Source organism: Rhinolophus sinicus, linkage group LG04 (assembly GCF_036562045.2).
Source record: "Rhinolophus sinicus isolate RSC01 linkage group LG04, ASM3656204v1, whole genome shotgun sequence".
Lineage (NCBI taxonomy): Eukaryota > Metazoa > Chordata > Mammalia > Chiroptera > Rhinolophidae > Rhinolophus > Rhinolophus sinicus.
Window position 1 is genome coordinate 125,008,796 of NC_133754.1, and position 15,123 is coordinate 125,023,918.

The window sequence follows — 15,123 nt, forward strand, 5'->3', positions numbered from 1 at the left end:
AAGAAATAAAGGATAGATCAGAGATGCAGATGGGGGTTGGCAAAGGGCTATGAAAACAGGATGATATAGATGGTAGAATGGGATATCCTTAAAAATAAAGAATGTATATTTTTGTCTGTTATACTCATCTCACCTATTTTCTATTTTTAATGTTGCAGTGTGCAAAGACCCACCTTACAAAGTAGAAGAATCTGGGTATGCTGGTTTCATTTTGCCAATTGAGGTTTATTTTAAAAACAAGGTATGTAATCTTTGCCCATTAATCTTTCAGTAGAAGATCCTCCATTATCCAAATGATGTTTAAAATAATTTTGATTCATAAGCACTTCTATCACTAGATGATTTTAAAATAAAAGCTAAATTTGTCTTTTAGGAATTTTGGCTATTGCTACCCTTAATTATAGAGGAATTGGCTAGAAAAAGATAATTTCAATTATATGAAGTCAGATTAAATGGAATTCATGAAACGTTCTTTTAGAGAAAAGAATGATTGTTACTTGAAAAAGAGGATTAAGATATGTTTGTAAAATAGAAAAGAGTAATTACGGTTTTTCAGTAAAATACTCATTTTCTCATTTTCATATTTCTAGAACTTTTGAGACTTTCAAAGAATAACCTCATTTATCTTTAGCTGGTGAACACACACATGACACATATACAATTATATCAACTTGAGGTATTATGGATTTAAAATCTTTCAACAGCACAAATATGGCTAAACACACAGACTGTATAATATGGGACAAATTGTTCAAACTCTGTGGAGCTCACTTTTCTTATTTATTAAATGGAGGTAGGATAAGACTATCTATGCCTTAAGGTGGCTAGGAGGATTAGCTACAATAAATCTGAGAATTTAGAATAATGCTTCATATATAAGTAAGTACTTAGTAAAGGCTAGCTGTTATTTCTAATCACATTGTTCCTTCCTTTTATTCCAAACTAATCATAATTTCTAAAACTTGTCTAAAAGTGAGGTAATTCACACACCTCCCCCCCTTTTTAAAGGAGCCGAGCTAATAGAATGTCATGTTATCCAAGGCCGTCAGTGTTCCCTGAAGTATGGTCCTTGGACCAGCAGTATCAGCGTCACCCACGAGAATGTTAGAAGTGGCATTCTCAGGCTGTATCCCACTCTCCTGAGTCAGAATCTCTGGGACCAGGGCCTGGGAGTTTGCATATCTACTAGCCTTCTAGGTGACCCTCATGCACAGCAAAGTATGAAGCTCACCGATAAGCCACCTTTAACGCTCAGTCCCTTCCATCGCAACAGTATCCCAATGGCTTTTTCAATGTATAGAAGGCCCAGCAAAAATCTCTTTATGATTAATTAAGATAATATTCACTTTTAATGAAACTATCTTGAAGAGTAGGAATGTATGGAGGAGATGTTTTATGTTTTTTTTTGTTTCTTTCTGCGCCCATCTCTTTGTGCATACCACCTGCGGCATCAACTCCCTACAAACCTACTACCCCTCCTCCCATTAATTGTTTTTTTTTTTAATATTTATATTTTGGGAGCATGTTTGACAGTAACCGAGCTCTGTGTAGTTAAAGATTTGAATGCTTGCTTTGTTCTTGGCAGCTTTCTGAGCCCTTTATATATGTTGCTTCATTTAGTAGGTTTACAAGAACTTTTGAGAGATAAGTACTATTTTTCCTACTTTAAAGGAAAGGAAACGGAGTCATTGAAAGATCACATGGCTTGTCTAAGGCTTTTTCTTTTGAGTATTTATCATTTTATTATCCCTAGAATTGACTCAACTCTGTCGTGAGGAATGAACACCCCTTACAATAATGGTTGGTGAAAAAGTAGCGTTCAAAGTTTCCGTAGGAGGTGAGAGAAAGCAGCCCCAAACCTCCACATGATCTTGGAAGAGTCTGACTGCTACATATTAAGGCTGTCACCCCATCCTGGCCCCATCTCTATCCTTGTGCTTTCCCTGTATCCAATAAGCTTGTTTTCAGTTTCGCTCATTTACTTGAGAGGTCAGAGTCAAAAGGGGTGCTGGAGTGTCAGTGTTTCTTTTAAATTCGTGTATATATTCATTGTGTCTTATTTTGTGTTTGTGGTCAACAGCCCAAGTCTGTCTATGAGAATCATGTGAGCTTCAGAAACTCTAAACCAACAGGCACACTAAAACATAAATGACTCTATAGCACTTTAGGTTCGAAAGGATCCCATGCATCTCTCTTTCTTTCTGTCCTCAGAGAAAGTACGTGAGTAACTGTCAAGGACGAAAGCAGAATGAGAGGAGTGATGTGATGTTGCCAAAACCGGATTTTCACCTCTAAAAATGTACTAGCTTTATATACACATTCACACACACACACACACATATATATATAATACATGCTTCTATATATATACATATATATATATATACATATATACATATAAACATGCTTTCTTATTTGAACTTGGCGAAGGATCTTTTCTCAGGAGCATAGATTGACATAATATTGATAGGTCCTCTCCAAGAAAGATACTCAGTTGGCTAGAATACAAATTTATGGGTACATTTTCCTTAAAAAAAAGAAATGTCTTTAAAAAAAAAAATCGCACTCAGGATTCATAGGAAGATAGTCACTTTCTGCAGTCTTTACCCTTAGTTTTATTGAAAAACGATTTTTGTTTTAAGTTATTGCTGACTATAAAGTGCTGTTGTTATTCATTCTTTTTCTAATTATATTCATCAATGCATTTTTCTCTTTAAAATGTATGCAGACATATACTCCTAGTAAAAGTGTATGGAATAAAACTTAGAAGTTATTCTCTTGACTCCATTTAATCATTATTTACTACTTGGTGTAGCCTTTCCAGCTTTCTCCCAATGCATTTGCGTTGATAATGTATGTCAGTGTAGAGATTGGCAGGTGCATAATATATGATCCTTTAATATTTTTCTGTGACTTCCTTTAATTTACTTAGCAATATTCCTGTCCAAGTCAGTACTTTTAAACATCTGAGTGGTATTCCATGGTAATGATAGACTCACATGAATATCATTTCTATTTTTTTGCTATTATAAACAATGCTGCCATGAACATTTTATAATATATTAATATATACCAGGTGCCAAAAAAATGTATACACGTGGACACTTTGGTCAGTGTTGCTCAAGCAGTAGTTTGCCATAATCAGAAGTGTCCAGATACTGATGGGAACCACTCTGAGCACCTCTTGTAATTGCAGAAGTCAAACGTGACTTGTATTCATCTTTGTTATCGGTATATATTGAGTATTACAATTTTAATAGTTTTTTCCTTTCTTAAAATGTTTTTGGCTATATATATATACACACACACACACACACACACAAACACACACACTAATATTTGATTATTTGTATGAAAGAGATTCTTAGAAGTAGAATTACTAGGTGAGGGTATCATATGCATTTGGTATGTTGATAGATATTGCCAAAGTGTCTTCCCAAAAGGCTCTATCAATTTATACTCCCAATTATAAGGCAGAAAACAGCTTTTCTTATGTTTTTAATTAATTCCACGGTTGTATTGACTATTTTACACTTTAGAGGAAAGCAGATAAGTGAAAAATGATCACAATCCAATGTGATAATTACATTAATAAAGAAATGCTATAAGAGGTATGTCTAATTCAGATTGGATTGGAGGAGTTATGGAGACTTTTCAGAGGAATTCGTGCTTTAGCTGGGTCTTCCATAATGAATTTGCATTAAGTAGCCAAGGGAGGGAGGGATGCTGGGAGGAAAGACATTTTAGGCGTGAGAGCACTATATGAGAAAGGCAAAATGAATGCGGTATTGTGAAGTATGGGGGAACTGCAAGTGCATCAAGATTATAGAAGGACAGGGTGTAATAAGAAAAGGAAGGAAATGCAGGAAAGGTATTAAAAGGCTATGATGGTTATTCCAAGCAAATGGGATTTTCATCCTATAGAAAATGATGAGTTATTAAAGGCTTTTATATCTATGAAAAGATGTAATCAGATTTTTGTATTAGAAAGATCACTTTGTTGTCATTGTGAGAAGAAGAATGGGGTAAGTTCACAAACAGGAAGGCCACCAGATGAGGAAGGTGAAGGTCTAGTCAAAATGAAGGCAATGGTAACGAGAGAAAAGGGGATAGATTTGAGAGTTCCTAAAGAAGAATACTAAGATAGAACGTGGAGACAATTTGACTGTGATGAGTGAAGGAGAAGGAAGAGTTGGGGATGATTTTTGTGTGTTTTAACCTTGACAAGCAATTAGGATTTCTGTTTGCCCAGGTACAGAGTATAAAAGAAAGCACAGATAAAGATAAGCTTAAAATAATGTATGAATTTCATGTTGCTGCGGCTCAACCTAGTGGAGATTGGGTCGACTGTAGAACACATGCCTATGACAGACAGTCCAGTGAGAGCTGGGCTGGAGATATAGATGGGGGGGTCACTGTTATGTCGGTGGAACTGGCTCCCTGTGAGTGGGGGTCACCTCCCTGGGGAACTTTGGCAAAAGTTAAAGGACATGTATCAGTCAATGAAGAAAGAAGGGAGATCTGTGAAGAAGACTGAGAAGGAATGCCAATAAATGTGAGGAAAACCAGGAGAGGATGGTCCGATGATGAAAGAGGGGAGCAGGTTTCATTTCAGATTGGTGGTAGAAATGAAGAGGTAGTGAACAAATGAGTGGAGACTATGATTTGGGGAAGTTTGGAAGAGGAGGTGGAAATCATGAATTGGTAATAGGTAATGCTACCTTCTGACAGTTTCCGGTGCTCAGACTTTTTAGTGAAAAGAACAGGGTTCAAATCACTTTGTTTCATCATGTGTTAGGAATATAACAAATTCTTTTTTAAAAAGAAAACTTTGTTTGGCTATATAAAATTTAAAAGTTTATGTATTAAAAAAACCACAAACACCTTATACATTGCTGGTGAGGTTTTAAAATGGTACAGCCACTCTGGAAAACAGTAAAGCTGTTCCTAAAAATGCTAAACATAAAGTTACCATTTGACCCAGAAACTCCACTCCTAGGTATATACCCAAGAGAAATGAAAGTACATGTCCACATGATAATTTGTACACAAATGCTCATACCACCATTATTCATAGTAGTAAAAACGTGGAAACAACTCACATGTCTATCCACCAATAAATGGATAAGCAAAAACCTGCATGTCCATACCATACAATGTTATTTAGCCATCAAAGGGAGCTAAGTACTGACATGTTACAATGTGGATGAACCTTGAAAACTAAAATGGCAAAGCTAATGACAAATGAAAAAATTATATTTCACAGAGATGGTTAATAGTTGTAATACACAGGGAGTTTTTATGTAAAGTAATACAACAAATTCTAAGTGCCTTAATTTCCTAATCTGTACAACAGAACTCACCACTGACCCAACGGAGGGTGATGGGAATTAAATGAGGTAAAGTTCTTATTAGTTATTGTTATTATCTTCAATCTTTATTTCACCTTGGATGCTTAAGAATCGGTGTGTAGAGAGGTTTAAATGTTTAGCCAACTAAAGTAATAATTGTTCGAGAGTAGAAGTTGGGTATCATGAAATGCTAATCATTGTCTTCTTTTGGGTATTATGCTGTTTTGTCCTACCAGTTCAGGAAAATGCCATCCTTTTATTCATCTCACAGATATTGGTTGCATTTTTACTATGCACAGGCACTAAACTAGTTGTTGAGGGTACCGTGATGATTCAACCACTGTTGCTACTTTCAAGAATGATCCATCGGTAAAGGGAGCTAATAAGAAGGCAGTTGTGCTAAAACGTGGCAAGGATAAAGAAAGAGATGCACACAGAGCAGAGAAGACGCAGTGAGGAGTTGGGAGTGGAGTTCAAGGACTGCTTCCAAAAAGTGGAAGCTGAATGGAGAAGGATGAGGAGAAGTTATCCAGGAAGAAGCAGAATGTGGGGGAGTGGAGGAGGTAGGCAATGAAGATAGTAACGTGAAGCAAGAGGGAAAGCCAGGTTTAACGGAACAGGATAAATACCGGGAACCAATAGGCGTGTGTAGCCAGACCATCCGCTGGGTAGAAGAGATATGGTAGGATACGGAGCCACGAGCCAGATTATGAAAGCCCTCCTGTGGCATTCATGTGAGCTTAAATTTATATCCCGGTGGCAATTGGAAGCTCTTGAAATTTTAATCAAATAGTAAACATGGACAGATTTTGGTTTCATATAGATAATTTTGAGTTCTGAATGAAGGGGGAATTGAAGATAATCTATCCTGAAGCAGGAAAACCCATTAGAGGAAAGAGTTATAGTTTGGGTCGTGAGTAAGAGCATGACAGTGTGGGTTAGAAGGCTTGTTCAAGAAATATTTAGGAGAGAGAATGGCAACAGGTGTGGGAGGTAGAGTGGGAATGGGAAAAAGTGAGTTCACAGATGTCTTAGGCTTCTTGTTGGGTGGCTGTGTTGGTGGTGTCACACCACTACAGATACTGCAGGAAAGATGAGAAGTTTATTCTTTTTGGTTTTCCCCTAACACAAGAAACAAATTTATCAGATATTTGCATTTTGCTTTGTAGATAATTCCATGATCATGTTTCCCCCAGTACTTCTTTAACACTGTAGCTGTTAGATGTCTGGGTCTTTTCTTTCTGTTCCTTCTGAGGAGTAAACCTTTGCTTTAGAAATTTCTATTTATGCCTAACTCTCTTGTTTCTTCTTTTTTTCACCCTCTAGGAAGAACCTAAGAAAGTCCGCTTTGATTATGACTTATTCCTGCATCTTGAAGGCCATCCACCAGTGAATCACCTCCGCTGTGAAAAGCTAACTTTCAACAACCCCACAGAGGAGTTTAGAAGAAAGTTGCTGAAGGCAGGAGGGGTGAGTGGCACTGTCTTGTGTAAAGCCGTCCTATAAAAAAGCTAGTTGCTAGTGTATTAAGAAGTATAACAATGTGTTGAGATAGGAAAAAGAGATGTAGTACCATAATGGCTTAGCTATAGACTCATGGCCGGAGATGAAGAGGTAAACAAGTGATAACGTTTTAAGTAAGTATGAATCTGAATTTACACTGTTGGTTCAAATAGCCTTGCAGTCTATGCAGTTCAAGTTTATTTCAACAAAGAGCCAAAACCAAGTAATTATCCTCAATTAAGAAAAAAACAATGTCTGAACGTTGTTATATCAGTTGATAGAAACTTTTGGGTAAAGCTGAAAGTCACGCTAAAAATATATAAACAGGAGTTATTGTCCAAAAATTCATGATCAAAATTAATAGAAACGTATACTTGTCATATTACCTGTTTGGGTTATTATAATTCACATTTTTGTTTGTTTGAATTGTATGTAGGTAGAAGATGAATTTTCCTTTTTAAAAACTGGTAACAAAGGTGTGGTAAATTTTTGCCCGCGTGGTTTGTCTACGATGGAGAAAATTTTTAAGTGGTTATTTGCAAATATAAACATTACAAATTGTTTGCTTGCAGCTAAGTCAACTGTATAGACAAATGCTATTGATCAGTCAAAAAACTACTTTACAATGGGAGCCATTGGTATAATCAACCTCTGTTTCAGATGAACTTCCTGTGTCACCTTATGTTGGCACTTCAGACCCCATAAAAGGTTGAAATGTGTTCTTCACTGTAGATTTTCCTTCATTTACTTTTTCTGGGAGGTTTTTGATAGTTTTGCATCCATGAAACTTAACCATTACATATAAGCGTGTGCAGAATCATAACTTCTCATGATGCCTCATTTCACTGAGAAAATCTACCTGAGGGATTTGTAGGAAAGAGTTAGGTTTTATGTAGCACAGAAGTTCTTTCCCTTGATGGGGTTATGGGCGACCACTTTGAGAACTTCATGAAAGTTCTGGACCCTCTCATAAGAAAATCATCCACGTATATAATTGTGTGAACATGTTGGGTTATGTGAAAGCCCTGAAGTGCATTTTTTGGAGTTGTGTTTTGCTAGGCCCTATACTTTCACCTGAACTACTAACATGTATTTGAAGCTTTGCGAGTTCTTTCACCACATTTCATTCAGCACTGTACTGTATCGCTAGATTGTGGGTTAAATAGGTATTGGGTCAGCTTTCGAAATGAACCACCACCTTTTGTATTTTATGGGGGAATGTATCCTCATGAGGAAATGGGCTTTTGTAATACATCTCATTTTAAAGTTAAGGTTTAGTATATATTTACTAAGGGAGTGTTGCTTTTGTTTTTAAAAAACCCTATTTTTATTCCTCTTAGTTACTAAGAGCACAGTGTTGATGCTATTTACCCATGGCTCCGCCCTCCAAAATGAACCAGTCCACTTTAAATCCTAGTTCTCATTATTTTTCTTTTTATGAGGGTGGCATTTTATGCTTCTGATTATTCCTTTTGGGTATGCAGTTAGGTAGGTAATTGGAGTGTGTGAATTATGGAACTTGAGTGCATCAGGCTTCTGATAAGGGTCGTAGGAAAGAGTAAATATGACACAAGAACTTTTTAAAACAACCACTTAGTCCCAGAGTGCTCAAGGGTTGCTTGTGAACGGGAGAAGAGGTTACAGGTCAGTGATAATGCAGGGGAGTGTGGTACTGCCTCCTGATAAGGTCTCTAGTAGATTTCTGTCTTTTACTATGCTTAGCTTTTATCTCAGAATTATCTTCCTCGACTTCCAACTTACCTTCTTTGTGTTTCTTTAAGTGCTATTTGAAGCCTACATTAGACTTAGATTATGTCTTGACAACTCAAAAATAAGTTGAAATGTGAAATATTCAAGCACACTAGTTATTTGAAATACATTCTGTAAGGGAGTGATTGTAATGAATTTTGTGGTAATATTAAAATTTAAAAATTAATTTAAAATAGGTAATCCCATAGATTTTGTCCATTTCATGTAGGAAGATTAGTCTTGTATGGAAATGTGAAAATCTGTAGATTAATAAACATTTTTGCTCTTACCTAGATTTTTGTTTACCTTGTATTTAAACATTTATCATTATCTTAGTATTAATGGAGTCTATTGTGGTGGCACTAACTTATAAGGCATTTTGATTTTATTAGACATTTTCTCAGTTTTATTGAGATGTAATTGATGTATAACAAGCATTGTATAAGTTTAAGGTGTAAAATATGTTCATTTGATGTATAACAAACATTGTGTAAGTTTAAGGTGTAAAATATGTTCATTTGATATACATATATATTGCAAAATGCTTACCACCTTAGCATTAGCTAATACCTCCATCATGTCACATAATTACCATTTCTTTCTGATGGTGAGACATTCAAGATATACTCTCTTAGCAACTTTCAATTACCCTGTTTCCCCGAAAATAAGACCTAGCTGGACAATCAGCTATAATGTGTCTTTTGGAGCAAAAATTAATATAAGACCCAGTCTTATATTATAGTAAAATCTTATATTATAGTAAAATAAGTCTTATATTATAGTAAAATAAGACTGGGTCTTATATTAGTTTTTGCTCCAAAAGACACATTAGAGCTGATTGTCTGGCTAGATCCCATTTTCGGGGAAACATGGTGTATAGTTCAGTAGTGTGAATTATAATCAGCATGCTGTGCATCAGGCCCCCAGAACTTATTCATCTTATACATCTAGACGTTTGTGCTCTTTGACCAACATCTGCCTCTTCCCCCACCCTCCGTCCCCGCGTAACTACCATTCTGGTCTCCGTTTCTATGAGTGTGGCTTTTTTAGATTACACAGGTAAGTGATATCATACAGTATTTGCCTTCTCTGTCTGACTTTCATTTAGCATCATGCCCTCAAGTTCCACCCATGTTGTTGCAAATGGCAAGATGTTCTTCTTTCTCGTGACTGAATAATATGCCATTCACACACAGAACACACAGACACACACACACACACACACACACACACACACACACCACTCACCCCCACATCTTTATTCATCTGTTGATGGACGCTTAGGTTGTTTCCGTATCTTGGGTATTGTGAATAATACTACAATGAGCACAGGAGGCAGATACCTCTTTGAAATCCTGTTTTCATTTCCTTTGGATGAATACCCGGAAGTGGAATTGCTGGATCATATATGGTAGTTCTATTTTTAGTTTCTTAAGGAACCTCCGCATTGTTTTGCATAGTGGCTGCACCAGTGTACAATCTCACCAACAGTGCACAAGAATTCCCTTTTCTCCACATCCTTGCCAACAGTTACTGTCACTTTTTTTTTTTTGATAATAGCCATTATAACAGGTGTGAGGTGGGATCATATTGTGGTTTTGATTTTTTCTCTGATGATTAGTGATGTTCAGCTCCTTTTCATGTACCTGTTGGCCGTCTGTATGTTTTTCTTGGAAAAATGTCTATTCAGTTCCTCTGTCTCTTTTTTAATTGGATTGTTTGGGTATTTTTTGTTGTTGTTGTCGCTGTTTGCTATTGAGCTGTATGAATTCTTTATATATTTGGATATTCACCCATTATCAGATATATGATTTGCAGACATTTTCTATTTCATAGGTTGCCTTTTCATTTTGTTCATGAGTTCATTTGCTATGCAGAAGCTTTTCACTTTGATGTAGTTCCATTAGTTTTCTTTTTCTGCCTTTGTTTTGGTGTCTAATTAGAAATATTGCTCATGATTGTGTCTCTTCAGATAAATCTTTAAAAAACAAAAACCTGGGCTTTAGGGTGAGAGAGGAGGTACTGTGTTTCTTATACCTAAACATTACATATATGACATAGATGTGTATGTTATACCTTTAAATGAAAAAATTAATCCCTTCTTCATATGTGCTGTGTGAAATCATTATGTACAGCTTGAGGTATGACTGGAGTAAACTTACTGTTTTGGCTATGGTTCCTTGTCTTGCACTTTTTTCTTTTAAACCAAAAGTACATAGCACTATTAAAAATTGAACTTGGCTTTTTAAGAGATCTGGAAGGTTGGCTTTTTAAGAGATCTGGAAGGTTGAGAGCTGGCATCATCTTAGAAAAATGCTTTCACCTCTTAGAAAAAAATGATTCCAAAGAAATTTTTGCCAGGCAAATCTCGAAAACTTGCAGATTTTTCTCTACTTCATAATCTATAAATCTACAGCTACATTACAACCCTTTTTGTGGTCAATAACATTCTCTTCTTTTCAATGGATTTCTTTCTTTTTTTTTTTTTATGTTGCCCCTTTTTCCTAAATAGTCTCAAAGAAATTTTGGTGTACTTCCCCCTTGAAAGAAATTTACCCAGAGTTCTTCTGTTCAACAACTCCCTAACTAAGGAGTTGCTGTAAAAGAAAAACTTCTGGGGGAAGGGCACATTTGGATTTAAACATTATTTTCCGAAAATAATGAAATACAGAATGATTTTATTTACAAGACCGTGAAGGTAGTTTCCTATAAATGAGAGACCTCATTGGAGCTTGCTGAGAAGTTGTAGATTTGGTTTAGAACCTAGCTCCTGTGAAGCCTTAAGTAAGAAAACAGAGGCGAGGGTTGGGAAATAGAAAAGAACAACGTGAGAGCTTCTGGGAGGAGATTGCCTTTATGTTGAGATCTTTTTTTTATTTTTTGGATGCAGGAAAGGCGGAGGACAGTGAGCGATAACTTTTGAGGGCAATTTGATATAATCTATTATTTGTTCTTGAATGTTAAGCACAAAGACCAAGTGTACCTTAGCGAGAAGCACCTCTCAATTCCACTGAGCTATTTCTATTTGTTTTAAAAAATGAACTGATGAGCACTTTTTGAGTGATTTTCGAATATGTTCTTCAGGATTTTTTTTAAAGGGTTTATGATCACAGTAGATTTTTCTCTCCATTTTACTTGATCATATTCTTAGTAGCTGGAATTCATTCCTACTGAAAAACTGCAGAAGGGTTTGACAGCTATCGCATTTGATTGAAAGAGGATGAGTTTTTCTTTTGGGCATTGGCAAAGTAAAGATACAGGTAAGTGTATGTCATATAACTGAAACTCGACATTCTACTGACTCACCGCTCTGAGTTTCCTGTTGGGAGGGAGTGTGGTACGATTGGAAAAGTTTTGAAGTCAGACAGATTTGAGTAAAACCTTCATCTTTGTCATCTTCTAGCTGAAGAAAATTATTACATCTTTTTGAAACCTCAGTTTATCATTTGTGAAATGAACGAGACAGTGTTTTCCTCATTGAGAATGTATAACCATAGTGTGCGGCAGCCCCTTGGTTCCTTTCCTTTGATTACTGGGTTAGAGAATCAACAGACCTTCAACCACTTTTATAGAAAGCACGTAAAGATACAGTGGAAGAGGTTTGTTATTTAATGTAAACTACTATAAATGTATTCACAGAAGAACATGTTTACCACCCGTTAGTGTGATGGACCTGTGTTGGGTTTAAAGATTAGCCCATGGTGTCTTTCTTTAAAGGATTTTAATTCTGGCTGTTTGTATTTTGCTTATATAAAGTGAAACAGAGGTCTGTTTGGAGTATCATTTTTTAAATATGTTTTAATTAGAAAAATTATCAGTTCTTACCATTGTTCTTAATTCTAGATTTCTAATTCTAGATTAAAGGCTTCTAAAAGCTGTTAGATTTACTAAGTAGTATGTTCAGCAAGGTAGTTGCATCCTTGTGTTTCTATGAAGAAAGTACAAAAGTGGCAAGTATCTTTGGAGAACTGAGTTTATTTTACAGCCCGCTCCCCTTTTTTGGCCTTTGACATCGAGTGGTCTGCTTTGGTTCTGTTGTTCTTTATAGGATGATGGTAGGCTTTTGGTGGGTTCTCTCTCTCTCTCTCTCTCTCTCTCTCTCTCTCTCTCTCTCTCTCTCTCTCTCCTCCCTCCCCCCTCCTTCTTTCTTTCTTTTTTTCCCCCATCAATTAAACAGGGCAAAGTCTAAACATGTTGTTCAGTCTATTTCTGAATCACTGGCAAGCAGTTAATTTTGAAGACTGAAAATTAAAACTAACCACAGCAGTTGTTAAAACTAGGGTTTCTATAGGCAGAAATCCAATTCTGTTCAGACACCACCTGTTTCAATAGGACATTTCAGACGCCCATTTGGCAAGATTTGCTGGAGAAGACATGGGGAACATGCTTTCAGTCTGTGGTAAGTCTGCAGCATAATGCAGTCCTGCTTCTCAGAGTGACAGTTGCATTTATATATGGTATGTTTTTGCAAGGAATAAATTGGGATCTTTCTGAAACTCTGCATATTGTAAAGTGGAATTCAAGTCCATAGTGCGCCCCCAACAAGGGGGTTGGGTTATTAAAGGGCTAAAGGCATCTTATGATAAGGAGCTTTCACTAATGCAGCTGTGTCAAGCCATCTGAAAATGGCATTTTATCGCAGGGTTCTGGAATGAATCTTGTGTAGAGTGGTTTACTATTTCCTTTTGTAGTGGAGTTTACAACACTTCTAATTTCTAAACGATACAGACCACATGCTCTCTCTCTACACTTTAACTTTTTTAAATAGGTAAATACACACAAAATAGAAAGTGACATACAGTTTGTCTTCCTTCAGGCTACCAACGAAGCTGTAGTGAATAACCTTTTACGTAATTCTTTGTGCACAAGAATGAGTATATCTGTAGGATAAATTCCTAGGAGTAAAATTGTGACTCCGAGGCAAAGTGGAATTTAAATTTTGATAGACATTTACAAATTGCCTGCCAAAGAAGTTGTACTACTATAAGCTTGCATCAACAGTGTGTGAGAGTATGTACTTCTCCACTTGGTGATTTATGAAAAAATTTCCCCCAATCTGATGAGTGAAAATGATATCTCATTTTTAATTCACATTTCTCTTATGAGTTATGATGAGCATCTTTTCATATGTTTAAAAGCCATTTTTTATTTCCTTTCAAAGAAGGAATACATTTTAATGTATTTTAAATTGGAAATATTCTAAGTGTTTCAGTTTCAACTTAAATTTATGGGTACTCTTCCCACATACTTACATTTGGAAAGATTACAAAAAGATACGGAAGCCTCTTTAACCAAGGTCTGTGTTTTCAGGCTTTCTTCAATGTGTAACAAATTATGTTCTTCGGAACTGATTTGTCAAGACTTTGGCTTCTAAAAATATAAGTGGCTTTTGTGGCAAACTCATCTCAACAGTGCCCAGAGATGAATGGCTGGCTGCTTATTTTAAAAATGACTGGAAAAAAAAATACATAAAAGATTATTTTAGTGGCTGTTACTGGACAGCCTCATTGGATTTTTAGCTATTTGTTTTGGGACAAGTGTGCGTTTTTGTTATTTTTCTGATATATATCATCCTGTAAACTTCTGCCTCAAAAGATAAAAGGATGCTGCTGTTTTTCACTAGCACTGATAAAAGGTGATTTATTTGAATAAATGTAAGATCAAGCAGGCTGCCCCATTTATTTGGTGGTTTCTCAGAGTTGAGGTTAATTTTCTGTCGTATTTGGTATTTTCTCCTTTCTATACTTTCGGTTTTCTCCTCATCCCATTGTCCACCTCTAGCCTGGAAAATTTAATCATGAATGTAGAACATACATAAAAATGATAAATAGAATGTCGAAGTTGTGAACCTTAACTCCAAATGTAACATTGATCTCATAAATTTTTAGGGAAAGGATGGTCATGATAGTAGAAAGTTATTTATGTCACTCAGCATATTTAGTGATTTTACGGTTCGATGTCTCCTGAAAGTCACATAAGTTGATTACAGGATAGTTACAGACTTTTGAAGATAAGGGACCAAAACATATTTGGGGTATCTAATAATCTTCCTGCCTTCATTGGTCCCTTCCTTCCCAGTTACCTAGTTACCTTTGCAGTAAGAAGGGGGAAAATAGTAGCACACTTTTCACGCAGTCCAAAGCTCATATACACTTACTGCATAAATTTAGCAAAGGTTAAATGAAAGAGAAATGAAACAGGTCGATGTTCCTAGAATGGGTACTAGGAAAAGTTCTGTCAAGTGTTACAGCTGTCAGTATTGGATGGTGTGCCCTGTTTCCTTCGGCTCCTCTCCCAGGAGGAGCACTTTAGCTGACAATATGTAGGAGCCTTAATTTGGTCTTGGAAGGAAATGCTGTAATATATGAAAGAAAACCATCACTTAACCTGCCCCTAGATCCTGCCCCCTATGCGCAAAAAGCTGAGAAAATAAGAAATAATTAGAAAAGCAAACAGATGAAAGGATGTGAATCTTGGAGAATTTCAAATAAAAAAAAAGAATAATTCTTTCTCTTTTTAA

General features: G+C 36.1%; 1 protein-coding gene across 2 annotated transcripts in view; it reads left to right on the forward strand.

Annotated features, from left to right (window-relative positions):
• Positions 1–15,123, forward strand: part of MLLT3 (MLLT3 super elongation complex subunit) — a 261,128-nt gene that overhangs the window by 145,363 nt on the left and 100,642 nt on the right. For both annotated transcript variants that reach the window (XM_019750373.2, XM_019750374.2), the window contains exons 3-4: positions 159–241; positions 6,678–6,821. In XM_019750373.2, the coding sequence (XP_019605932.2) occupies positions 159–241; positions 6,678–6,821 (227 nt within the window). The remainder of the gene's footprint in view (positions 1–158; positions 242–6,677; positions 6,822–15,123) is intronic.